The sequence below is a fragment of the Apium graveolens genome, chromosome 10 (assembly GCF_009905375.1).
Source record: "Apium graveolens cultivar Ventura chromosome 10, ASM990537v1, whole genome shotgun sequence".
Taxonomy (NCBI): domain Eukaryota; kingdom Viridiplantae; phylum Streptophyta; class Magnoliopsida; order Apiales; family Apiaceae; genus Apium; species Apium graveolens.
The window spans coordinates 182,791,909-182,819,790 of NC_133656.1; the positions used below are offsets into that span (position 1 = coordinate 182,791,909).

General features: G+C 35.5%; 3 protein-coding genes across 7 annotated transcripts; 1 reads left to right on the plus strand and 2 right to left on the minus strand.

Moving 5' to 3' along the window:
- Positions 1–1,198: 1,198 nt before the first annotated feature.
- Positions 1,199–3,868, minus strand: LOC141691408 (zinc finger BED domain-containing protein RICESLEEPER 1-like). The gene is made up of 5 exons (XM_074496149.1): positions 3,848–3,868; positions 2,820–3,635; positions 2,460–2,703; positions 2,159–2,376; positions 1,199–2,041 (listed from the first exon to the last, which is right to left on the minus strand). Exons 1-5 carry the CDS (start codon positions 3,866–3,868, stop codon positions 1,199–1,201), a joined length of 2,142 nt encoding a protein of 713 aa, XP_074352250.1.
- Positions 3,869–4,323: 455 nt separating this feature from the next.
- LOC141693895 (DNA repair protein recA homolog 3, mitochondrial-like) lies at positions 4,324–9,449 on the plus strand. The gene is made up of 8 exons (XM_074499083.1): positions 4,324–4,583; positions 5,182–5,239; positions 5,759–5,976; positions 6,432–6,519; positions 6,608–6,780; positions 6,918–7,064; positions 7,927–8,058; positions 8,760–9,449. Exons 1-8 carry the CDS (start codon positions 4,518–4,520, stop codon positions 9,150–9,152), a joined length of 1,275 nt encoding a protein of 424 aa, XP_074355184.1. The 5' UTR covers positions 4,324–4,517; the 3' UTR covers positions 9,153–9,449.
- A 10,950-nt stretch (positions 9,450–20,399) lies between these two features.
- Positions 20,400–24,388, minus strand: LOC141688878 (putative transcription factor bHLH041). Of its 5 annotated transcripts, none has more exons than XM_074493007.1 (8): positions 23,903–24,388; positions 23,671–23,796; positions 23,480–23,582; positions 23,372–23,386; positions 23,161–23,235; positions 22,319–22,969; positions 21,645–22,040; positions 20,400–20,599 (listed from the first exon to the last, which is right to left on the minus strand). In XM_074493007.1, exons 1-8 carry the CDS (start codon positions 24,016–24,018, stop codon positions 20,531–20,533), a joined length of 1,551 nt encoding a protein of 516 aa, XP_074349108.1. In that variant the 5' UTR covers positions 24,019–24,388; the 3' UTR covers positions 20,400–20,530. The 5 variants fall into 5 exon arrangements, with proteins under 5 accessions (XP_074349108.1, XP_074349107.1, XP_074349106.1 ...); XM_074493006.1 differs by having other exon boundaries at positions 22,319–22,978; positions 23,173–23,235; positions 23,480–23,585; positions 23,903–24,387; XM_074493005.1 differs by having other exon boundaries at positions 23,480–23,585; positions 23,903–24,387.
- Between the last annotated feature and the right edge of the window lie 3,494 nt (positions 24,389–27,882).

The window sequence follows — 27,882 nt, forward strand, 5'->3', positions numbered from 1 at the left end:
GTTGAACGTGGATCGCAACATGTTGCCCATAATTATTGTATTTTGATTTTGCAGCCTGCATTTTTCCATTTCGTATTTTTTGTTTGAAATATTTTACTGTCGTTTTCCGTTGATGTATTGATGCATTTCAGATGCGTATTAGTTATATCTTTCTTTATTGTAATGTTATTATCGTTAGTAGTTTTGTGCTATTTTCAATTATGTTAGTATTACTGTTATGTACTAGTTTTTTCTTAATTTATCATGAATTTCTAGTACCATTGTTGGGTAGTCAAAAATCAAATATTTTCAAAAAAAATATTTATTTTAAAATAGATAGTAATCAAAGTACTGTAAAAGTACTGCTACATGGATAAAAGTTTTTACAAAAAAAAGTTTTACAACTACATTTAAAAATTCAGTGGAAATGGGTCTTCGTCATAAATGTGCGCACTCGACTCTCATGGTGCTCTTTTTGGAATTACGAAAATGATATATATACAACTTTTAAATTAAAATAAAAATATATACTAAAAATATGTTTACATATTTGCCAACAAAAAAAATCAAGATAATTTTATATTTTAATATGAGAGTTCAAAAACATGACCTTCACATGAATTTTTTAGCCTCACAAATTCATTAAAAACAAGGTAAACACGGGGCAAAAAGGAAAAAAAAGGAAAAAAAACCCAAAAACAACATTTCCGAGTATTAATGAAAAACCCCGTTCCGTGCAATTTCTCTCTAATTTTGAATGCCTGAAAATATATTGAACCGGACGTAATACTATCCCATAAAACTAAAAGGAACGGAGCCGCGATCCCTTGATTGTTCCCTTAAATGTAATAACGTGTTTGTTAAAAAAATATACTCCCTGTGTCCGACAAGATATTTATGTTCACTATTTACGCGTATTTTGAGACTTCTATAAAATATAATTTCATAATATTTTTTCTAATTTTTTTGAAAAAAAGTTTAAATATAAAACTTTTATTAAAAAAATATTATAGAATTATACTTTAAACGAGTATTGAAAAATATGCCAAAAAGTGATGTATAACTTCTTCTTCATTGTTGTCCTCCTGAATCTCTATATTTCTTGAAAGTGCATCTACTATCAAGTTGCTGAATTCTGTGAAGAAAGTAGGATAATGGATTAAAAAAATCAGGACTAGAGATTAGTAACAGAGAATCAGAGATAACTAAATACAAGGTTTCAGGAAAATAAGTTCTCACCCTTGGCAAGCTTTTCTTGATCGTCATCATTTTCTTCAACATCATTTGAATGGAGAGATCCTCGAAGCCAGTCTTGTGCACACAACAAAGCTTCTGCAATTACAGGAGATAAAGAACTTCTAAATGCATCTAATACCCATCCACCGGTACTAAATACAGATTCTGATGCAACTGTTGACACCGGAATGGCTAAGATGTCACGAGCCATCTGAGAAAGAATCGGAAACCTAACACAATTGCCCTTCCACCAATTAAGAATGTCAAACTTTTGGTCGCCGCTAACCCTTGATTCTTCAAGATAAACATCAAGTTCAGATCTTGCACTACTCCCGCCATGAAGCATCCCAAACTCTGTCATATATTCATTCAACCATACTTGACTAATATCAGAAGACTGATTCTCTTCGTTAACATCAGAAAAAATGACAGTACTCTTACCACTTGAACACCCTTCATCGGAAGTCAAAGAATACTTCTCTTTGTAGTTATTAAACAATTCATATAGTGCATCCTTTAATTGTCGTTTCATCGTAGATGCTAACATAATATTTTCGTACAAACGTTCCATGGTGAACTCAACATATCCCAACTTGAAACGAGGATCAAGAACTGCTCCCATAAATATTAACTTATTCATCTTTAACGGATCTCCCCAGTATTTATCAAACTTTTCTTGCATTTTAGAAGCAATTGTACTTAAATCCTCGTTATCACTCCTGATCCATGACTTTAAAGTACCATTTAGTGCCAATAGTTCATGATAAAATAAATTTGAAGTTACATACTTGCTACCAGAAATTTTTAGTGTGAACTCATAAAATGTCTAAAAAATATATGTAACTTACGAGCATTAGCCCAGTCATTTGCATCTGGTACCCCATTTCCCATCAGCAAGATCAATAGCAAACACAATATCTTCTTTTTCGTATCTTTTCCATACCTTTTCATGTTTCAAAGCTGCATCGAGCATCATATACCTTGAATTCCACCTCGTGGAAACATCCAATGTCAATTCTGCATTGTTACCATCATTTTCCATTTCCATACATTCTTCGAATTTTGATAGCCGAGCAGCTGAGTTCTTCACATACTTGACAGCATCTCGAATTCTCTTAATTGAAAGAGATAAATGTTTTATTTTCAGCCCATCATTGACAACTAGGTTTAGGATATGTGCAACACACCTCATGTGTATATACTTGCAGCTCAAAACACTCCCATCTTTTAGTCCAGACATTTACATCTGGTACCCCATTTCCCATCAGCAAGATCAATAGCAAACACAATATCTTCTTTTTCGTATCTTTTCCATACCTTTTCATGTTTCAAAGCTGCATCGAGCATCATATACGTTGAATTCCACCTCGTGAAAACATCCAATGTCAATTCTGCATTGTTACCATCATTTTCCATTTCCATACATTCTTCGAATTTTGATAGCCGAGCAGCTGAGTTCTTCACATACTTGACAGCATCTCGAATTCTCTTAATTGAACGAGATAATGTTTTATTTTCAGCCCATCATTGACAACTAGGTTTAGGATATGTGCAACACACCTCATGTGTATATACTTGCAGCTCGAAACACTCCCATCTTTTACAGAGAATTCGTCTTTTAAATATTCAATAGCCACATCGTTAGAACTTGCATCATCAGCCGTCACTGTGAAAATATTTTCAATTCCCCAATCACGCAAACATTTTTCAACTGAACGACCTATATCTTTGCCTCGATGTGAAGTAATTGGTGTAAAACTCAAAAGCTTTTTACAAAGTTTCCGGTCCTCATTAATGTAATGAGCAGTTAAACACATAAAATTGACCTTTCGTATAGACGTCCAAGTATCTGTTGTAAGACAGACTATTTGTTTTTTTCTCATCAAAATATGTTTTAACTTTCTCTTCTCAGCACAAAATATACCAAAACAATCACGTTGTACAGTAAATCGTGATGGCAGCTTGAACTTTGGAAAAGCTAGAGCCATTAAATGCTGGAAACCAAGTCCATCAAAATGCTTGAATGGTAGCTCATCAATTATGATCATTTCAGCAATAGTTTTTGTAATAAGTTTAACATCAACCTTTATAGAGACAAGGGAATCACCTCCTGCTTGAGTTTTCATTCCAGTTATTTGTCTTTGACTTGCATCATCCTTAGGCTTTCCCTTGCACGATTTCTCTAAATGTTTGCGCATAGAAGATGTCTCATTGAATGAACTAGCAGCAAATTCCGATCCAAAGTGCTTGCATTTGCCTCTCAATTCACCCGTCGTTGCATCTCGAAATCTTGTAAAATCGTCCCAAATATCTGAACGTAGTGCCACAGGTTTTCTTTTTGTTCTTGATCTTGAACCAGTTTGAGTTTGATTCGAAGATATTCCATTTGGGTCTGTGTTATTATTAGCTTCCGTAAGATTCTGAAAAAATTAACAAAAGCTAATACCTTTGAATAATATCAACATTCAATAGTACAAGTAGTTAGTAGTAGATTGTATACTCATCAATCATCATTAATCATTATAATCTACAGAGGGAACTAAAAAGATTTCTACTAATCATATTCAAGAAAACCCTAATAAGATAATATAGTTAACGAAACATAAAAGAAATTATAAGTACAAGTACTTACTGAATCTCTTGCTGAATCCATAAGATATTTTGAGTGATGACAAAGAAGAGAAGAATCAGATCATCCTTGTTCCTTGTTCGTTTTACTTCTAAATTCTAATGGTGTGAGTGTTGTCGTGTACTCGTGTCGTTTCATATACAGTTATACTGATAATATACATATTAGAGCAGAAATTAAAAGACCGAATACATAGACAAGACACGTAGTTATATATAATATATTATATATATATATTAATTATATTATACCTAAACGGTTCTCGGTTCTTTCGGTTTTTGACCATCAAGAACTGAACCGAACCGGGAACCAAAATTTTTAAAATTTTAAGAACTGAACCGGATCCAAAAAGCTAAATACCCGAACCGGACCCGAAATTTTTGAACGATTCGATTCGATTATAGGTTCTAACCCGTGAAATGCTCACTCCGGTATAAGGGGAAGTAAGTGTTAAATTTTGGTGGAAAAGACCAACAAAACAAAGGGGGTAAAAAAAGGAGGGAAACACCTTAAACCCTAATCACAAACCCTCTCCAATTTTCTCTCTCAATTTCATCATCTCTCTCTCCTGCATATACGTACACAGATATACAACTCTCTGCTTTTAGTTTGATTTCCCATAATCTTGTTAATGTAACCCAACTAAAGCAGTCTTACATATATATAACCCAAGATGAATATGGCAAGCAGGCTTATTCGAACAGCTTCATTCCTCAAACACCCTTTTCTCTCTTCTCAGGTAATCTTTCTGCAAACCCATCTTTTTTCTTGATGAAATTTTATGTTTTTGTGATCAATTAAGTGATTGCAAGTTAAAAGGTGTTATCTTTTTTTGTGGGATATGGTTCTTTTTGTATTCCAACAAGTTAGTATTAACAATTTGGTTAGTTTTCTTGAAATATAAGGGTATTAAAGTTAGGATTGATTATGACTTTTTAGTTTTATTTTTGTTTCTTGTGTTTGTTGGAGCTGGTATTTATTCTTTAGCAACATTGTAATTGTATAGGGCAGTATAGTAGAGTTTTTTTTATGTTTGAGTTATATCGATGTGTCATTGTCTAATTTAGTGGCTATGGTATTGTAGAAAACCCTTTGTTGTGCAAAATGAAGTGGGATTTTTGTTGTTATGCAGTTAATATTACGATATTGAACTACTTTAATGATTACTATATTCGAGCTTAATGCATTTGATGACTTGTGATTCTTGTTTACAGTCAGTACTTCAGGAACATGCCTTCTTATTATGTTAGTTTTGGTGTAAACAAAGAAATGATGGAACGTCACAGTTCAGTTCACCTTTTAAATTTTAAGATTCTTTTGAACTTGTTGGTCTGCAGGGTGTAAGAAAAGGGGTATTGGGAACATCCTCACAGCTAAGCAACTTCTCTACCAGAGGTGATTAATTTATTTGTTTAAGTATTCAGTTGCGTGGACCTGTACTCTGTTTAACAGTTGACCCTATATGACATATATTTAACTTTTTTTTCTAAATCGAAAGTATCATTCAACCTACACTATCCTTAATATGTATGCGGCATATTTATTTTTTTGCAAGTGTGGTTTTAGTGTACCATTTGTGTTGCAAATTAGCAAGTGAATGTAGCATCACGGCATTTAGCAAAAAATAGTGGTTCTGTATTTTGCAATGTTTAAAAGTCTTCTTTAAATAATTTTTTCCAAGTATCATTTGTGCTTGTGTAATTTTTCATTTAGGTAATGTAGTATACTTGGAAGCTTGTTACCTCTAAGTAGCTTTAATGCACTGATTTTCAAAGTTTTGTTGGCAAGTTCTGTAATATTTTGATATTGATGACTTGGTTCATTGCTTGTAAGAATGCAGACGTATAAGTCGCTTGCTTTTATTAGATGCCGTTGTATTTATAACTATGCTAATCAATATTTCTCTCTATGAAGGTAAACGGAGATCAAAATCGGATGGAAGTGATTCAGGAGAAGAGAATATGTCAAAGAAAGATCTGGCGCTAAAGCAAGCATTGGATCAGATTACTACTTCATTTGGGAAAGGGTCCATCATGTGGCTTGGTCGTTCTGTCTCTCCGAAGGAAGTTCCTGTGATTTCTACAGGATCCTTCACCTTGGATCTGGCACTGGGTATTGGTGGATTTCCCAAGGTATCTTAGCATGTTACAGAAGATATCTAGATGAATTCATAGAGTTTAGACTTCAAAGATGTTTTTTTTGTTTAAACATTTTTCTAAAGCTTCTTTTGCTCTTCCATATGTTGTTTGTGGTATTTACTACATAGAATTATGAGAGTAGAGTAAGAGTTCCTCCATTTTTTTAAAAGTTTTTTGACTGTAAACAACTAATTTTGCTTATTATCTCGATATATTTAACTTTTACCAATGCATATCATTTTTTTCTTCTCTTTTACTACCACTTGGTTAATTCCCATATGTTTACTTTGATGAATTTTGTCTAGTATAGGCAAAGTGCTTCATTAATTTGCAGATATATTTTGTGTTATGTTTTTCTGTTTGGGATTGGAAATTTTAAATTTTTATTTGGTGAGAGACTATTGGTACTATTCGTGGTTGCACCTTTAATGTGCGTTGAATTACTTCAGGGTCGTGTTGTTGAGATTTATGGTCCAGAGGCTTCTGGAAAGACAACTCTTGCTCTACATGTAATAGCAGAGGCACAGAAGCAAGGAGGTTACTATCCATTTTATTGAACAATGATCTTCTGCTGATGAGCTTTTTAATATCTAAAATTTATGAAGTTTTTGTTATTTTTGTGTAGGTTACTGTGTTTTTGTTGATGCTGAGCATGCTCTTGATCCAGCATTAGCCAAGGCTATTGGGGTAAATACTGAAAATTTGCTTCTCTCACAACCAGATTGTGGTGAACAAGCTCTTAGTCTGGTGGATACCATAATTCGTAGCGGTTCGGTTGACGTTGTTGTTGTAGACAGTGTAAGGAAGTTTTGCTGATTGAGTCTTATTGTCTAACCTAATTAGATTTAGATTTGGTTCTCGAATAATCAACTTTTAATCTGATTTAGGGATATGCAAAACTTCTCCTTTAATGCACTTTGTTTTCTTACTGCTAGGTAGCAGCTCTAGTTCCAAAGAGTGAACTTGATGGCGAGATGGGGGATGCACACATGGCAATGCAAGCTAGACTTATGAGCCAGGCACTGCGCAAATTAAGCCATTCTTTGTCCATGTCCCAGACTATACTGATATTTATAAATCAGGTCTAGTACATGTACCTTAACAATGAGAATTGATGACTATAATCTTACAGTGTTCTCCACATCATCTTTAGTGTGGAAATTTCTTCTTTCATTATAAAACATTATAAATTTCTTTACTTCTAAAGATGACTTCGCTGTTTGCTGCTTATATGCCTTCCTTGGGCTGCCTTTTGTCTTAAATGATATGTTTAGTAATGAAGCATAAGAACTATGGTTAAATGGTCTGATCATGTATCATGTATTGAACTATGAGGTCATATGGCTGTAGGTAGTCAGATATGCAGATACTACCTATGAAATCAGTATGTATGAGGTCATCATCATACAGTATATTCTTTTTTTTTGGATTTTTTGGTGTGATTGGCAAATACTACTTTTGTATTTTCTTATCAAAACATCTTAGCTATATTGTTATGCTGGATATCTGATATTCTCATACTGAAGTAGATCACCGAGTTCACTGCCATAATTTAGTATAGTTGGTTTTTATGTTGGTTAAGGAGCAAAGAGTTTCCATTTAGGTAAACACATTAGAAGCAATGAGTTTAGATAAAGGTGAACGCAGCTCTCTGGCTATACTACTGAGTGGAAAAATGTCTATGATCATCTATACATTTACTCTGAGAAGATTATACTATCTTTATATTATTATGCATTGCTCCTAAGTAACCTGGTTAACATATGCGAAATATGGGAACACGTCACTTCGTATTACCATACCATGATGCTCAAGAAGTGTTTCATACTCTCTCTCTCTCTCTCTCTCTCTCTCTCTCTCTCTCTCCCTCTCTCTCTCTCCAATTTAAACAGCTGGATCCTGTAGTTTCACTGAAATATATTGACTTCTCTCAATCAACTCCAGGTGCGAGCAAAGCTATCTACTTTCACGTTTGGTGGACCAACTGAAGTAACCTGTGGTGGAAATGCCTTAAAGTTCTATGCTTCAATGCGCCTAAATATCAGGAGAACGGGTCTCGTGAAAAAGGGTGAGGAGGTGTGTATTCCTGTCTATTTTATGATATTTATCTGAAGGGATCTGCATCAAATAATCCTTGTTTGTAATGTAGTTAGTCCTGTGGTCACTGACGTGGTATTTATCTATTTATTAAGAGGCCTGACAACGTAAGCCAGTTGAATATTTCCCGACTAAAAAAAGTTGAATTAAAATTGAAGTAAATGTAATGTCTTTTGCTGCAGCATAAAAGCATTTGATTTTTACGACTGTCTTTAAGAAAAACCATTAATTTTGTTAGCTTATCCCTCTGAAGATGATTAAGATTTGGTTAGTAAGGGAAAACAAGTCAAAAAAAGAAAATCGTCCAAACCAGGCTAGATAAAATTTTAGATTAAAAGTAGAAATTGCCATGTATATTCTGAAATCTGTGAGGTTGACTATTAGACTATTGGGACGGAGGGAGTATAATATTATTTCCATTTATGGCAAGAATTTATAGAATAAGAAGATTGAAAAATTACTAAGTTGCGCCTCATTTTTTTCTACTTGGTACATTTAGTTGCCTGAAGATTGTTGCACTGTAGATATATGTTGTATACTTGTATTGAAACTGATGCTTTACTTAATTGAGCCTCTACCTGTGGGCTACACTACGGTCTAAGAATAGAGCTCTTGCATTGGTCCTACAACTCAATAGCAGCTGCAGTTCATTTCTCTACGTGGTTTGTTGTTTTCCGCAGACTGTCGGAAGCCAAGTTACAGTGAAGATTGTGAAGAACAAGCACGCCCCTCCATTTAGAACTGCACAATTCGAGCTTGAGTTTGGAAAGGGAATATCTCAAGAAGCAGAAATTCTAGAGCTGGGATGCAAACACAAGTTCATTACAAAGGCAGGAAATGCTTATTACAACTTAAATGGTAAGAGCTTTTGCGGTAAGGATGCTATCAAGCGCTTTTTGGCTGAGGATCAAGATGCCAAAGAGGAACTTATGATGAAGCTTAGGGAGAAACTAACTGATTCTGAGAGGCACAAGGAAATTGAAACAGAAACAGAGTCTGTACAAGAAAATCCTACTGATAATATTATATCCGACACGACTGATGAGGAAGTAATAGCTGCAGCTGAGGTATGAGAGTGAGAATGAGTTTAGAGTTGGGTAGGGACCTTAGTGCCTTGCCTTTATCCTCTAATTTTCTATGATTCACGTGTTAAAATGTACACACCTTGGCTTGAAGCATTTAGACGGGCCTCGCTTATTCATCACTTTCTGTCAACAGTGAGGTCTGCATCTACTGATAGTGTTTCAACCACACCCCTGTAATATATAATTGTAAGTATAAAAGTTTCAGGTTCATATCATAGGTCTTGACGTCTTGTAGATTTAAGATTTTAACAGCTGAACAGGAGATGAAATTTTTGTTTTACCATCTCCCGGTATAGTTTTCAACATTTTTTCAGGTGTTGCACTGCACTAGGATCTGGTCAGGTGTTGCACCAGGATCTTGTTTTAGTATCATTTAAAAGTGCAGTTTTTTGAAGGGCCTAAAACACATGGCAAGTAGTTTAGTTTTGTGGTTATATTTCAGGCAAATCATGAGACTGTTTCATGTGATAACAGCTGAGGTCCCGGCTGAAATTAGGAGCGTAAATAGGTCAAAATGTTTGTGAGTTAATCAAGCTTGGCTCGTAAAATGTTTATTTGGCTCGACTCATCTCGATTACACCGGTAACTGTTCAATATAAAACAATGCTTTCTACATCCTACTAATTATGGTCACTTTTTTTCTTATTTGGACCAAGAATTGTCCCCATAATTTATAATTTAATCCATGAACGACATAAATGAGACGGAGGCCGTATTAATTCCAAATTATTTGTAGTACAGTTAAACCTCGATTAAGTAATATCCGATAAAGTAAAAACCTCGCTTAAGTAATAATTTTTATCGGTCCCAACTTGGGCCAATGTTGTAAAGTAATATTCTCGCTAAAAGCATAAGATAATAAAAAATTCGAAAGTCATTTAGGGCCCAAGTAATATGTAAAGTAATAATTCCATAATTATATATATATATATATATATATATATATATATACTGTATAATGTATATGATTACAAAATTTAATTCTTATTAAAATATGAATCTATTGTAGCTTGTTTCTTCTTTCCACCAAAGCCAAAATTAATCTCGTCCTTGACTTTATGTAAAACAAAAATAACTCCTGGTATGTTTTGCTCGTGTTGTAACAAGTAATTGTTCAAAGTGGTGAGTGCTTGAAATGCTTCCTTTGATGACACGCTTGGGATGACATTGCTATCGTCGGGTTCAGGATCAGTCCCTTCATCAGTGCTCATTACCGACTCAATGATTTCTTCATCCGTAGGTGATTCCATAACCGCATCATAAAAATTCATTGCATGTGATTAATTCTAGTTTTTATACGTACATTATATATTATACTGTACCACGTAAACATAAAAATTCGGTAAAGTAATAAAATATTACTTTATCGATAAAGTAATAAAATATTATTATATCGATAAAGTAATAAATTCGGTAAAGTAATATTTTTTCCCGGTCCCAAGGGTATTACTTTAAAGAGGTTTAACTGTATATGTAGGAGTTGAACATAACTTACTTCAACCGAGGTAGAAGAATCCATAAAAAAATTACAATAAAACTGGTGGCGAATCTTTCATCATGCTAATTTTAAATAAACCCATGTGATGAAATGCCGGTTCTTCTAAGTTTGATTTATTAAGATAGCTTCTATTTTTATAAATATACTAGTGTTCTTACCTGCTTCTTATAGAATGGTCAGTCAGAACTCTTCTAGAATTCTTTTAAACTAGGAGTAACTTTTATTTAGAGTATTCCTTTAAATAAACTTGTAAATAAATCTTTTCTAACTTTTAGTAATTAACAGGATTCACATTTTTGAGGATTAGTATAACCCAAAGCTCAACATAAAATGACTACTAAAAGTTTCAAGTATAGCACACCACAAGATCACTCTCTCTCCCATCATTCTCCATATATATGCTGCTGACTTCGGTCAAACTCTCGAAGCTATCAACTTGTAACTTATTCAGAATGGATTGATGATTTCTAAGAATGAGTTGACACGCTAAATATATTTGAATCCCGGATAAACTTGGTTAATTAAATCAATTTTGAATACAATTTTCTTTTTCTCTAACTTAAAATATAATTTTCAATGGAGCGGACATGAGATATCCAGTGATATAGATTTTCTTCCCAAAAATTTTACTAAATGACGTGGCTGACATATGCCTGATTTTAATTTGTGGGCGCATATAAATGCACGATGGGTCTCATATTATTATTAGGAAGGTTGCCAAATATTCATCAGATTTAGGGAATTTTTTGGTGTAAAATTTGGGGTCGCTAGTATTTTCCAAATCTAATTATTCAAATATCTATAAATTTCAAATGAAAGCGAACATAAAATAAATTTCATTATATATTACCTATTCTTTGTATTTTTTGAGACAGCTTTTGATTTTTCACGAACACGAAAAGTACAAGATCTCAATCACTATATCGACACTTTGTTGACTATTATTCCCTCCGTCCCACTCTATTCTTTACATGTTTTTTTCTCCTGACACACATTTGAAGTCTACTATAAAGTATAGTTATATAATTTATTTTTACAATTTTCTTTTTCTGTATAAATTTTAAACATTATATTTTCATTTAAAAAATATTTAAAATTATTAAAAAAATCATAATTTATGGAAATTTTAAAATGTGTGTCAATCTCTCGTCCCTGATATAAAAAATCCAGAGAAACGGAGTAGTTTTTAATAAGGGGAATGCGGCAAGAAATCACAAGCAAGAATTCTCCTTTCCCAGCAGCATAACATGTGGAAAAAAGAACTTATTTTAGTATTCAGTTACAGTTGTATATTCCATGTATCATTTTCTATTTTTTTGACATGACACCCCATAAAATAATACTCACATATTCCACACTCGAACCCGCCAAGAAATACAACACTGACTGATTTGATTATGAGTTGTACCTTTTTGAATAATTATTTGCTAGTACCTTTTTCTCAAAGTTGAAACATCTCTGTTTTCAATATGTATTCTCGGTCTTTTAACCAGTCTAATTTTGTTTGTTTGATAGAACAACTCACCTACTTTTAGTATTTTTTTTTCTTGTTTTTAAAGGAATTCGAGAATACTTCAGTTATAGCCTTAAATATACTAACTTTTCAATTATATATAACACAACGTCATTATAAATCAAATAGTTCTACGAGACTGATCATACTCCTGGAATTTTTTAGATTTATAAACATATTTTTTTGTAAAGTTTTATAAATTTTATTGTGGAAGCAACACAACTTATAATAAACATAAAAATTACACAAATAGGTAGAAGATAATTTTTTTATTAATCTGGAGACGTTTAGATTATAAACTAAAGAGTTTATATAATACTCTACGGAAGGTTAAAAAAAATCAGAAAAATAGGTCCAAAATAGATAATTCCCGTGAGACCCCCGAAATTTCAGTGTTTGAGATGTTTACGATTTAAGACATATTTTAACAAACATTTTTCATTTAAGAGTAAAAATAGATTTTTAATATAATTAATTGTAAGATTTGAAATATGTAAGATTAGATGTTTCATGATATTTGTGTTGGAAAATATGGGTATAAATCCATATTGGTAAGTCATATTTTGATCATTATAACTAAAAGATGTGTGAGATATGATGATATTCTCTTAATAATGGAAATTATTATTTTCCACTAGAATTTGACTCAAATATTATGGCATAAATTAATTTGATTTTGTTTCAGATTAATTGATATGGTGTATGTCTTGATATATTTAATCTGATTCTGTTTCAGATTATTTATGGAATAGAGTAGCTTGCAAGTATTACACCGATTCCATAATTAATGATATTTAATTATGGAAAAGAGTAGCTCATAAGTCTATCTACACCTATATAAACACCTCTAGGGTTTGAGACACCAAAAACACATTCGCCTCTAAACACAAAACCCCACATCTCTCCTCCGCTGATAATTTCTTGCTCTGTTTCAAGCTCGCTGAGAGTGTTTTTCTACATCACTGCAATCCGTTTTATCCTGTGAGGCTTTTCGGTCGCACACGACGGTGAAGGCTAATAAGTTTTAAGGAGACAGTTCTGCACTGGACTCGGATTATATCCTTCTCTCCTCTTTTTCTGTTACTCTGCTTGTTCATTTTGTTCACACACACATACACATATTGGTTTGTTTCTGCACATATTGTACAACAATCTTAAAGCTTATTAATTTGTTTAATATGTGACTGACAAATCTATCTTGAGTGTTTTTGTTTAATAGACTAATGGCGAACGTGAACAATATGACTGGTAACGATGTGGTTGATCCCAACGCACAGATTATAACATCTGATGGGGATCACCAACCGCTGCTAAACCCTAACGCACAGGTACTGGTACATGATGGGGGTCAGCCGCCGTTAGGACATGTGCCTTCGGGACATGTGCCTTGGGGAAGAACGCCTTGGGGACATACTGTCGTTGGACAGTTCTAGGTGCCTCTTGGACTGAATACTGGTGTACAGACACCTATTACGACTGTCCCACCTGTTGCGCCTACGCATCCTGTAGCGCCTACTCATCCTGTTGTGCCTTCTGCATACGCTGAGAAACCTGAGAAGTTCAATGGATCGAACTTCAAGCGCTGGCAGCAAAAGATGTTGTTTTATCTGACAACTCTAAACCTTGATCGATATCTCAAGGAGGAAGTACCATTACTCACTGCTGAGAGTGATATGCAGACTGTGTATGCTGCGGATGCCTGGAAGCACGCCGACTATATCTGTCGGAACTATGTGCTAAACTGTTTGGCTGATTCATTGTATAACGTATACTACTCGAAAACAACAACTAAGGTCTTATGGGAATCACTTGACCATAAGTATAAAACCGAGGACGCTGGGGCAAAGAAGTGGATCGTTGGTCGCTTTCTTAATTACAAGATGACGGATTCTAAGACTGTGGTCAGTCAGGTGCAAGAACTACAAGTGATCATCCATGATATCCATGCTGAGGGGATGGTCATAAGTGAGTACTTCCAAGTTGCTGCTGTGATTGAAAAGTTACCGTCTGGTTGGAAAGATTTCAAGAACTACCTTAAGCACAAGCGTAAGGAGATGTCTATGGAGGATCTTATCGTTAGACTTCGTATCGAAGAAGACAACCGAGGATCCGAGAGGAAAACTAATGTTGTCACTGAAAAGGCAAACATGGTAGAGTACCAGAGCTCCAAGCCCAAGAAGTTTTGGGAAAGGGGGGAAGCTGGCACCCAAAGGAGGAATTTCGAACCCGTCGAAGTTTCAAGGAAAGTGCTTCAACTGTGATAAAATGGGGCATAGGTCTGCCGATTGCAAAAAGCCCAAGAAACCCAGCAAGAAGAAGGAAGCAAACATGATTGATAATGTGTCCAATGAGATAGGTGATATAGACCTATGTGCTACAATCTCTGAAATAAACCTCGTTGGCTCAAATCCAAGGGAATGGTGGATTGATAATGGAGCTACAAGGCATGTTTTCTCGGACAAGGCGATTTTCTCTAGCCTCAAAGTTTCTAATGCTGGTGAGATGCTCTACATGGGGAATCTGCAACTTCTACGATTGAAGAAGAAGGTACGGTGATTCTGAAGATGACCTCTTGAAAGAATCTGACTTGGAAGAATGTACTTTTTGTACCTGATATTCGCAAGAACCTGGTGTCTGGTTCTATGTTGAATAAGCATGGCATTCACATTGTAATAGAGTCAGATAAAGTTGTTTTGTCTAAGAGTGGTATATTTGTAGGTAAGGGTTATGTAACCGATGGGCTTTTTAAGCTCAATGATATGTCCATTAAGGACGATAATAAAATGAAGGATTCTTCTGCTTACTTGCTTGAGTCTCCTAATTTATGGCATGCTAGATTAGGACGTGTTAATTACGACACTTTACGAAGGTTAAGTGTAAAAGAATACATACCAAAATTAACAATTGATTTAAAACATAAGTGTCATACTTGTGTTGAGGCAAAATTAACGAGATCATCATTTAAACGTGTGGAAAGAAACACCAAAGTGCTAGACCTAATACATAGTGATATATGTGATTTAAAATTCGCTCCAACAAGAGGAGGAAACAAGTATTTTATTATATTCATATATGACTGTACAAAATACTGCTATGTATATTTGCTGAAAAGCAAAGACGGAGTTATAGATAAATTTAAAATCTATGAGGAAGAAGTTGAGACACAACAATCAGAGAAAATCAAAACAATATGGAGTGATCGTAAAGGTGAATATGTTGAACCCTTTGGGGAATTCTGTTCACAACATGGTATAATCCATGAGGTCACTATACCATACTCCCATCAGTCAAATGGTGTGGCTGAGAGGAAGAATTGATGTCTTAAAGAGATGATGAATGCGATGTTGTTAAGCTCTGGACTTCCGCAGTCGATGTGGGGGGAGCCATCTTAAGCGCAAATAATATCTTAAACATTACGATGCGCAAGAATAAGGATGTAAGTCCTTATGAATTATGGAAGAAGAAGAAACCATGTTATCAACACTTAAAAGTATGGGGGTTTCTTGCAAAGGTACTAATCCCTACACCTAAAAAGGTGAAGATTGGTCCAAAGACTGTGGATTGTATCTTCATCAGATATCCTCCACATAGCACTGCATATCAGTTTCTCATTCATGAATCCAAGATTCCTGATATTCAAAAGAATACCATTATGAAATCAAGGAACGCCTCATTCTTTGAGACAATGTTTCCATGTAATCCAGGAAACAAACAACCTATGACGTCTAAACGAACTCATGAGTCTATAGATGATAATAATGAGAGTGAAGACGGAAATGTGGGGGTTGTGAGAAGGAGCAAAAGACAACGTACGGAGAAATCCTATGGGTCTGATTTTATGACCTATTTGCTCGAAGAAGGTGATCCGAAAACCTATAAGGAAGCGGTTACCTCACCGGATGGGCCTATGTGGAAAGAGGTCATCATGAACGAAGTTGATTCGATTATGCAGAATTATACTTGGGAATTAATAGATTTTCCAACCGGTTGTAAACCATTAAGTATCAAGTGGGTGTTCAAGAAAAAGTTAAAAACTGATGGCATTATCGATAAGTATAAGGCCAGTGTAATCAAAGGATACAAGCAACATAAATGCCATGATTACTTTGATACCTATTCTCCTATAACGAGAATAACATCCATAAGGATGATGTTTGCTATCGCTACAATGCGAAATCTAACAGTACATCAACTGGATGTGAAAACAACTTTTTTAAATGGGGATATAGATCAGAAAATCTATATGGAACAACCTGAAGGGTTTTTTGTCCCTGGACAAGAGAGAAAAGTCTTTAAATTAGTGAAATCACTATATGGTCTAAAGCAAGCACCTATGAAATGGCATGAAAAATTTGATGAGATCGTGCTGGCAAATGGCTTCAAAATCAATGAATGTGATAGTTGTGTCTATTACAAGAAAAACGAGAAAAGCTATGTCAGGGAAAATGACAGCGGCTATGTCATGATGACATTGTATGTAGATGATCTACTTATTTCCGGAAGCAATGATAAAGTGATCAAATCTACTAAGGACATGTTGAAATCAAGATTCGACATGAAAGACATGGGACTATCAAATGTTATTCTAGGAATTCAAATTTCTAGAACATTAGAGGGTCTCTCACTAAGTCAACCTCATTACATTGATAAGATCCTAAAAAAGTTTCTTAAGGATGACTTTGAGAAAGTTAGGACACCTGTGGATATGACTTTATATATATCCAAGAATAAAGGTGTAGGAGTCTCCCAAATGGAATACTCGAGAATAATCGGAAGTCTGATGTACCTTATGAGTTGTACAAGACCAGACATTGCATACTCAATTAACATGTTGAGTAGATTTACGAGTAATCCGGGAGCTGATCACTGGAAAGCAATCATAAGAGTATTGAGGTATTTGAGGGGAACTCGAGACTATGGACTGCACTATGGCAGATATCCAGCAGTATTAGAGGGATATATTGACACAAACTGGATATCTAGAAAGAAGACACTAAAGTCTACGAGTAGTTACATATTTACACTAGCCGGAGCAGTAGTATCATGGAAATCCTCCAAGCAAACGGTGATAACTCATTCCACGATGGAAGCTGAGTTCGTGGCACTAGATAAATGCGCTGAAGAGGCTGAATATCTATGCCAGTTTCTGGAGGATATTCCAAGATGGCCAAAGCCCGTGACTGCAATATGGATACATTGTGATAGTCAATCCGCTATTGGCAGAGCACAGAGCATGATATATAATGGAAAGTCCTGTCATATACGACGATGACATAGTTACATTAGACAATTAATTTTAACCAGAATTATTACCATTGACTATATATCGTCAAAGGATAATATCGCGGATCCGCTAACCAAAGGGTTATCAAAATAAGTGGTTTAGAAATCATCGAGATGGATGGGTCTTAAGCCTATTGCTTAACGGCATCATGGTGGACACTCAACCATTGCTGACTGGAGATCCCAAGAACTTGGTTCAATGGGCCAACTAAATCATGATGACCAAATCACTGTGGGGGTAAACCCTAGCCTGTTCCTATGATGAGAAACAGTCTTCTGAGCTTTTAATGATCTTTCGGTGAATACATGAAGTTCAAAATGTTGAATGCATGGAATTCAGTTGAGTAAACGCGTGTTACTCTATAAGACAAATATCCCTATGTGGGATAGAAGTAAGGCCGCTTCAAAGGAGAATTGCAAGTCACAATTCTTTAGAAATTCCTGCAGAACCAGGACGATGTTCCATGGCCAAAATGGACATACACATGAGAGCTGAACGAGTCAGGACATATATAGTGATAAGTATATCATCGTTTACACAAATGGCCGAACAGTTCAAGGACAAGCACGTCTACTGTCTACCAGTAAAGTCAGTATGCTTACTCGAGCGAATGTTCAAGGAGCATTCTCTACCTATCGTATGCTATATCTGATCGAAGAAATTATTACTAAGTCAAACCTTGTGTCTGTCTGTCTGTCTGTCTGGTGTGTGCTACTAAGATCACAAATCTCACCCATGTGTGGGATTGTTGGAAAATATGGGTATAAGTCCCATATTGGTAAGTCATATTTTGAGCATTATGACTAAAAGATGTGTGAGATATGATGATATTCTCTTAATAATGGAAATTATTATTTTCCACTAGAATTTGGCTCAAATATTATGGTATAAATTAATTTGATTTTGTTTCAGATTAATTGATATGGTGTATGTCTTGATATTTTCAATATGATTCTGTTTCAGATTATTTATGGAATAGAGTAGCTTGCAAGTATTACACCAATTTCATAATTAATGATATTTAATTATGAAAAAGAGTAGCGCACAAGTCTATCTACACCTATATAAACACCTCTAGGGCATTAGGGTTTGAGACATCAAAAACACATTCGCCTCTAAACACAAAACCCTATCTCTCTCTCCTCTAGTGATAATTTCTTGCTCTGTTTCAAGCTCGCTGAGAGTGTTGTTCTACATCACTGCAATCCGTTTTATCCTGGGAGGCTTTTCGCTCGCACACGACGGTGAGGGCTAATAAGCTTTAAGGAGACAATTCTACACTGGACTCGGATTATATTCTCCTCTCCTCTTTTTTTGTTACTCTGTATGTTCATTTTGTTCACACACACATACACATATTGGTTTGTTTCTGCACATATTGTCTAACAATCTTAAAGCTTATTAATTTGTTTAATATGTGACCGACAAATCTCTCTTGCATGTTTTTGTTTAACAGACTAATGGAGAAGATGAACAATATGACTGTTAACGATGTGGTTGATCCCAACGCACAGATTATAACATCTGATGGGGATCACCAACCGCCGCTAAACCCTAACGCACATGTACGGGTACTTGATGGGGGTCAGACGCCGTTTGGACATGTGCCTTCAGGACATGTGCCTTGGGGAAGAACGCCTTGGGGACATGCCGTCATTGGACAGTTCCAGGTGCCTCTTGGACATAATACTGGTGTACAGACACCTGTTGCGCCTACGCATCCTGTAGCGCCTACTCATCCTGCCGTGCCTGCTGTATACGCTGAGAAACCTGAGAAATTCAATGGATCGAACTTCAAGCGCTGGCAGCAAAAGATGCTTTTTAATCTGACCACTCTAAACCTTGATCGATATCTCAAGGAGGAAGTAACATTACTCACTGCTGAGAGTGATATGCAGACGGTGTATGATGTAGATGCCTGGAAGCACGCCGACTATATCTGTCGGAACTATGAGCTAAACTGTTTGGATGATTCATTGTATAACGTATACTACTCGAAAACAACAGTTAAGGTCTTATGGGAATCACTTGACCATAAGCATAAAACCGAGGACGCTGGGGCAAAAAAATGGATCGTTGGTCGCTTTCTTGATTACAAGATGGCGGATTCTAAGACTGTGGTCAGTCAGGTGCAAGAACTACAAGTGATCATCCATGATATTCATGTTGAGGGGATGGTCATAAGTGAGTCCTTCCAAGTTGCTGCTGTGATTGAAAAGTTACCATCTGGTTGAAAAGATTTCAAGAACTACCTTAAGTATAAGCGTAAGGAGATGTCTATGGAGGATCTTATCGTTAGACTTTGTATCGAAGAAGACAACAGAGGATCCGAGAGGAAAACTAATGTTGCTATTAAAAAGGCAAACATGATGGAGCACCAGAGCTCCAAGCCCAAGAAGAACAATTTTGGGAAAGGGGGGAAGCTGGCACCCAAAAGAGGAATTTCGAAGTCGTCAAAATTTCAATGAAAGTGCTTCAAATGGAAGCAACACAAATTATAATAAACATGAAAAAATAACACAAATAGGTAGAAAAGAATTTTTTTATTATCTCGAGACGTTTAGATTATAAACTAAATGTTTTATATAATACTCTACGGAAGGTTAAAAAAATCAGAAAATAGGTCCAAAATAGATAATTTCCACGAGACCCCCGAAATTTCAGCGTTTGAGACGTTTATCGATTTAAGACATATTTTAATTGCAAACATTTTTCATTTAAAAGTAGAAACAGATTTTTTTTAATATAATTAACCGTAAGATATGAAATATATACGATTAGATGTTTCATGATATTTGCTCTGACAAAAAAATTTTGTACTGGAAAATTACATGATTTTTTTTGGTTTGCATTACCCTTGTCGGATGCCGTAGTACGAATTCTACTTGCTTGTAAATACAAGGTCAAAGTACAGATTTGGTCAATACGGAGAACACAAACTATTCAATCTCAATCATCATTATACAAAAGAGCATAACTATAACTGTTGATCGCAATTGTGGTACACAAACGTTCAAACATCTACAACTACAATTTTTATGTCCTGCTTGCCACGTGTAAAGTCAAAAATGTCAACGTGCCAACTCAGCAACAACTCTCGTGACTGCTTCTTGGAAGGCCCTCTCGTCCCATTCACTTCCCTAAAGACGATTAAAAACAAAGAAAATAAGAGTAAGGAACATGCATGCATTTGGCAAAAGTATAATACTACATAATATAATACTTGATCATAATTATTAAAGTAATAAAGTAACCTTACCTTTACAAAATTTTCTCATTTGTAACATATTCATGAATGAAGACACTCAATATATGTCATCCATATCTACCCACCTTCATGTAACTAAGTCATTCTCTGTTAGATTTCGAAAGATCTTTGTTGTAGAGAATAGTTATTTTGCACTTTATATAATATATATAGTCATCAGGGTCGCTTTTTGAACAAGACAATCAAAATAAATGTTTAGGAATATTATTTTGACAAGATAATCAAAAAATTATATATATATATATATAAATAGATTTCAAATCATCTTTGTTCAAAATTAGTTATTTTACACTTTTATATAATATGTATAATGAGAGTCGTTTTTTGGACAAAACGATCAAAATAGACGTTTAAAATATTATTTTGACAAAGAGATCAAAAAAATTATAGTATATATATTCTAAGTAAAATATATATTTGCATGCATCCTTAAAAATTAAATCATTGTTTAAAACTGATAATATACACGATTTTTTTCTTTTCCAACCTTGAACAAAAAGAACACCACTTCGAGGTTTAGTCCAGAGTACTAAAATCTTTAATGTTCGTCACGTTTAGAATTTTATGGACAAAAACTATGCTAAATAAGCTACTTTTGCCATGCGTGTTTGCAAAATATAAGGCGAGCATAATAGGGTTAGACATCAAATGATGCCAATAAATAAACAAGAAATATCAGAAATGAATCAACTAATTAATTTGTTTTATGATATACACTAAACATAATTACTACATCACATGACTAACAATTAGGTATAATTCATGCAAAATTTACCCTACTCGTCAAAGTATCAGCTTAAAATTGTTGTAATATATATATATATATATATATATATGCATATAGTTTCCGCCTAATGAAATGCTTAATTACTGGATTAACTAGAGTTATAGCTTAGAAGTTAGATCATATCACATACCTCCTCGATCTTCAGTCTGAAAACTAATCGAATAAGTGATGAAGCTGTCTCCACCATTGGCATATCAGCTTGCATAGATAATAAGCTTATATATCTAAGTTGTTTTAAAAACTCCACAACTTGAATCGACAAATCCAGCATACTGCAGTAATCTCCTCTTACAATAACACTCAGGTTTCGCCCTTCTGATGTCGATTCACTTGAGTTAGAAATCCAAACATGATGCCTCTGATCAGATAAAAATGCGCTAGCTATTAATACATCTTGATCATCTGTACTAATTCCCTGTAGAAGTTGCGTCTCCAAAGTTTGGTTTTTCCTCGTGAGCTCCTCGACTTCAGCTTTAAGTGAAGTTATGTACTCCGTCGTGTTACTTAGTAGTGATGCCTTGTCTTTCTACACACAGTTTAACAATTAGCAAGTAATTACATATACAGTTAAACTTCGATACATGAATATCCTTGGTCTCGAAGAATTTTATTCATTAATCAAGATTATTCATTTATCGAGGTCAAATTTTACATTGTCTCTGTTATGTTTGAAGCAGAAAAAATTATATGTTTGACGAGATTATTTGTATATCGAATATTCATTTATCGAGGTTCTACTAGCAAACAGTCTCATTCATTTGGCTTAAATTTGAGGCAGTTTACATGTTAATGATATTTGCGTACCTTGGATCCAGGTGGCAGTAATGATCTCAATGCTTGAAAACTTTCGTTTAGCTTTTCTCTTCTTTTTCTTTCAGATATCATATGATGCATCTGATTACTCGTAGGACGATTTGCATATTGGATTGATTGTTCTTGAGAAGCAGCTGGCATTAGATTTGCATTTGATCTACAAAAAGCTAATGCCCTTTTAAGCATATTCTGCCTATGCATTCTGCTTGTTATTTGGTTTGTGGGGCCTAAAACTGATCTATAACTCTTGAATGCACTCGCCTTTTGGAGCGGTTGATGTGAACTCGTAGAAGAAGCTGGAGAGGATGATGAAATCACTGCAAGCATGGCATGTGTAATTGCAGCATTTTCACTTTCAATCGTTGTTGGGAACTGATGAATGCTTCTTATTTGGTTCATGAAAGTATGAGAAGAAGGCGCAAAGGGAGATTCGGAAATATTGTAAGAAGTGCTTGCATTATTACTGATGTTGTATAGGAAGTTACTAGGTGTGCCCTCAGGGCTATCAATGGAAAGTGATCTCATTGAGGATGAAGACGAAGAATGCGGATTTTGTTCATTTGGCAGCGAAGGCTCTACAGGAATAGCTTGTCGCATAAAATCATCTGGAAACAAATTCCTCATTTCCATTTCAATATTGACCTGCAAAAGCTTAATTTGTCACATGTATCAAAACAAATGAAAACAAGCTATGAATGTTATCGACAAATCAAAGCTCTAAATTAAGGTGAAGTTAGGATTATAAGATTTAATTAAACTGGTTGATAACGAAAATGAAAATGAGAATTTAATACAAAATTAGTAGGAATCTAATCTCGTAAACAAACACTAACATGGTTTCTTACTTGGTTGTTGATAGACATGCCTAGCTCAATTTCTCCGGTTTTGCACCCCATAAATATCGTTGTCTGGATGTAGGCAAAAATGTTAAGCTTGTTAGAATGCATGATATGTGTCTGCATATATAGAAGCCATGTAACTGTCTTCTACATCGGGATTGGGGAAACTGAAGAGAAAACTTATTTTGGTTGTTTAATTACAAACCTTTATCCGAGCTTCCTGCATATCGAAAAATTTAAACTCAATCATAAACTGCATAAAATGTAAACACTTTCAAATGCGGAGACGTATTACAGTAGATGATGTAATTACCTGATAGAACTGCAGTTGTGTTTGGGTGGATGCTACCGCCTGCAGATCGAATTCTTTGAACTCAATGTAAGGAAGATTATTTTTGAACGCAAGTCCCGGTGCTCTGCTGAAAATTGGAAAAGAAAATAAGATAGTCTGTCTCTCGAAAAGTTTTACATTAGATTAAATGAGACATGCATAAATCTACACACCTGTTATCGACAATGATAACTGATTTTCGGTACTCATTGAACAGCGTCATGGCTCGAGTAATTCCTAATGATAAACCTGGTTGCTTGTTTCCTTCATTGTAGACTCCATCCATAAAGAGTAAACAACTGCCCGGAAATCCAATACACGCATATCATTTTCATTGCAAAAGTAGTACAAGAGACCGTACCATTTACGTATATTTGGTAAGAAAAAAAGAAGAAGAAAACGTACTTGGATGGTAGAGGCAAGTAAGTCCAGAGGCAAATGTAGTTGCATCCAAATGTCTGAGAAATTTGTTGGAGAAAGGCTGCTCGGGCATCTTCACTAAGCCGAAAAATCGAGTCCATGTATGTAGTCTAGAAATGTTTGATCTATAACCTACTCTTAAGCAGCTAAGTTTGCTTGTGCATGAATGCAATGTATGAATCTGTATAATTCACTCTGTGTCCATGTTGGGGAACATGAGCATGCAGTTAAGTTTTGATTTTGAATACCGAAGGCCTTTGACGGTAATTAATATGTACGAATACCTTACCTCTACTCCTTGATACTAAAGAAACTTATAATTTTCTTCAAGACTCGGCAGTGTTTAGGAACCTAACATGACCGAGTAGTAAGGGCCAGGTCTTGATGATTTAAGAAAACAGAGACCTTAGACGTAGGTGTAAAATTGAAAGAATTCAGCAGACAATTACTACTCCAGAAGCAAATAGTGTGTGTGTGTGATTTATGAAGAGATTGGAAGATTTGTAAAGTTAGTAAGGAACTGAGGAGGAAGGGGATATCGGAAACTCCAGTTTTTTGGAATTTTAGGATAGATTATGTGGGGCCTACCCAAAGTAGACAAGTAGCACAGCAGCCAGGTAAGAAGGTTGATCATTATGTTAGAAAAGTTTTGGTCAAAGTCAAATGGTCAAGGTAGGAAGGCCCAACATTCAAATTTTTTTGTTATTATAAAACTATTTTCATTTTCTATTACATGAACCACTTTATATATTTTATAAATAAACGTTTATTATTATGTATTTAAGGCAGGTGGGTAGATAATTTATAAGTTGCCCATCTCTACCAACAAAAGTTATTAGTTTGGTAATATTATATTTAATCTCTAGAAAGGTCAGACAATGCTATTACAGTATTATTATTATTAATTTTATTCTATTGTTTTGTTAATTATGATAAACCTAGATACAACTTTGAATATATAATTTAGAAATATAGGAGGGGAGATATTGTCTATTATATTTGTCTCTCTCGTAAGAATATTAATTTAATAACAAATAAGTTGTATAACTAATTTTCTTGTTAAGAGTATTAATCTACCATATACTTTAAAATGTTACACATATTCTTCGAAAATCATTAATTCTTTGATAATCATGTTGTCAGAGACTTGAAATGTTTAAGTAAATCATCATTTCATGGATTGAAAAATCACGATTTTGTGGTTGGTACCCAAAAGTTGCAATATAAAATTGAAAAACAAGAATCTTTTTTAGGGTACTAGAAGTCTAGAACCTTTTTTCTTCGGCATTCCAACTGGATTATGGGCCTTGGGATTCAAGCTTTTGTTTATAGTATCTTGGGCCTCGGGGTTCTGGCCTCTATTTGAACTGTGTATCTCACATATTATAGGCCTCGAAACTCTCGGCTTCTGCTTTGCTCATTGCTCATTGCTCATTGCTCAAAAGTCAAAACCAGTATACTTTTACGATTAATCTTTACTGAAGATAAGAATTTTAGATTTCTGTTTGGAAATATTTTGGGTACGTTATTGGTCGATATTATGAATTAATTATGTTATAATCAAAATTTGGTATAAAAATTATACGGGTCAAATTCGGGTCAACCTAATTTAATAAGGTCGGACAGCCAAGGGCAGACAGCCAAGGACGGATGACCAAGGACGAACGGTCAAGGAAGGACGTCCAAGGAAATAGGTTTTTGCTGGAAAAGTTAGGGCAAGCCCAAACCTTGGACGAGTTAGGGCGCGCCCAAACCCTTGGACAGCTTGGCACGCGCCAAAATCCTTGGACAGCTTGACACACGCCAAAATCCTTGGATAGGTCAGGAAAAACCCTTACCTTTGCACATACTAGGGCGAGCCCTAAAAGATTCCTCGGACAGATTCCTTGGACGGGTTTCTCGGATATGATTACTTTGACAGATTTATACCTTGGCTTTACTTGGACAGAGTTAAGGCGAGCCCTAACGTTGAATAATTTAGGACGCGCCCTATAATATAGAATGATAAAAGAAGAGATCAAAGGTTGATGACACAGGGCGGCGCCAACATACAGAAATGTTTGGGGCACCCTTAACTTCTACTTGGCACATAAGACAACTTTGACATGCTACTTGGACGAACTCTTTAGAAGATTCAAGGAAGATGTAGATTATTATTACTAACCTATTTGATGCAGGTACTCTATTGAAGAACTCCTTCCTGTAGCACATCTACAGGAAAGGCGGTGTCCGTGGTCAGAGACCTCCAGGGGTATGCCTGATGAATGAAGACCTCCTCCTGTAGTCAATGGGTGTCCTCACTGGGGATGCGGGGTAAAATCTGGTGTATGCTTTGGGAACTTTGTCTCTGTAGTCAACGGGTGTCCTCGTTGGGAGACTTCGGAGTATCCTGCACTTTGCACCCAAAAACTTGGGATCACTTGTCCTGTAATCCGGTAGGGGCTCCTTATCGGGGGTAAGGATGCGTCCAATATTTGGGGTGAACCACGGCTATACCTGCGTCCGCGGACTAGAGAAACAGCTAGTAGCGGAGGGTTATCCTTGACCAGGGAGATGGCTTATCCGTGAAGTCTCGAAGCCGCGGACGAGCCTTGGGCCTTTGTGGTTGGGCCTCATCGGCGGACATTCCTGAAGCTAGTAGAAGACGGTTTCCAGTGGGTTTCCCATTGGGCTTCGGGACAAGAAATCTAAGCCCGTTAGGTTTCTTGTTCCCCAAGAACTACGTTGGCTTGATTCCCTATAAATAGGGATACGTAGGCAAATTGCAAGGGGGTCAGAAGCGAGAGCCTAAGGAGCCACCACCAACCTAAGCAATCTCAGCCCCCAATATATCACAACAACCACACTCCGCTCACTTTTCAGGAGAAGAACCACCATCGTAGATCTTGATTCCGGCTACGAACCTCAAATTTTGTTGATACCAAATTCCTCCGTCAACAAATTGGCGCTAGAAGGAGGGGTTGATCAAGATTTGCATCTAGGAGGAAAGATGCTTAATCATGATGGTGTGTTTGTGAAGAACATGTGCAAGATCTGGAAGATGAATAAAGTTGCAACATTCGAAGGGAGAGGTGAGATATGGGTTCATGTGATCGTCTTTGAACAAGGTATTTTGATGGAGACACAAAACAAGATCTAATAGTGACGATTCATGCACGATTCTCGTGGAGTGACATTAAAGATTTTCAGTGGGTTACTTAAGCTTCAAAAAGCATAATACTATTCAGGGATGAGGCTCGGAAATATCAAAGAAAGCTCCTTCATCTCACGATGGAGTAATATCAAGATCCTCATATTTTTGTGTGAGCCCCTCTATTTACTAACTTCCACGGGAGAAGAATTGTTAAAGATTATTATGGCTGATTATTTTGGTATCTGAAGCAACTCAATACGGAAATAACGAGGTTATATACTGAAGCTTCAATTAATCGAATGTAAAAAAGAGAGTAAGAAGTTGGGTGTTGCTGGTGCCGGAGCTATATCGATGTATATATTTTTAGAATGTGCAGTTTTAGTACAAGACATTCTCAATTTGAAGAAATAATGGGGGCGCCTTCTTCGAGTAAGTTGTATGAGACAAAATTTGCCTTATGATAGGGGCATTTGTTTCTAAGCAAAGATAAAAAGAATGAACCTCTGTTAGAAATCTTAAGGACGCGCCCTAGTAAATTTATCAAAATATTATAGGGGGAGCTGCATGGAAATTATTTAAAATAAAATTAAAACAAAAAGGTGGAGTCTATCTACTAGGTTTTCAAGGACAAAAGAGAGGATGATTCTATAATTTTCGGATAAACCAGGCGCGCCCTCGTGAGTCTTCGAAGAAAAGAATTGCATGCAATGTGCCGGTGTTGGAGGAGCACGAGACACTGACGGAAGAGGAAATCATTATTGGTATTAAAAGTAAAATTAGTCTATAGTGGTGGAAGCGTGGAGCCCACGTCAAAGGAAATTAAAAATAAATG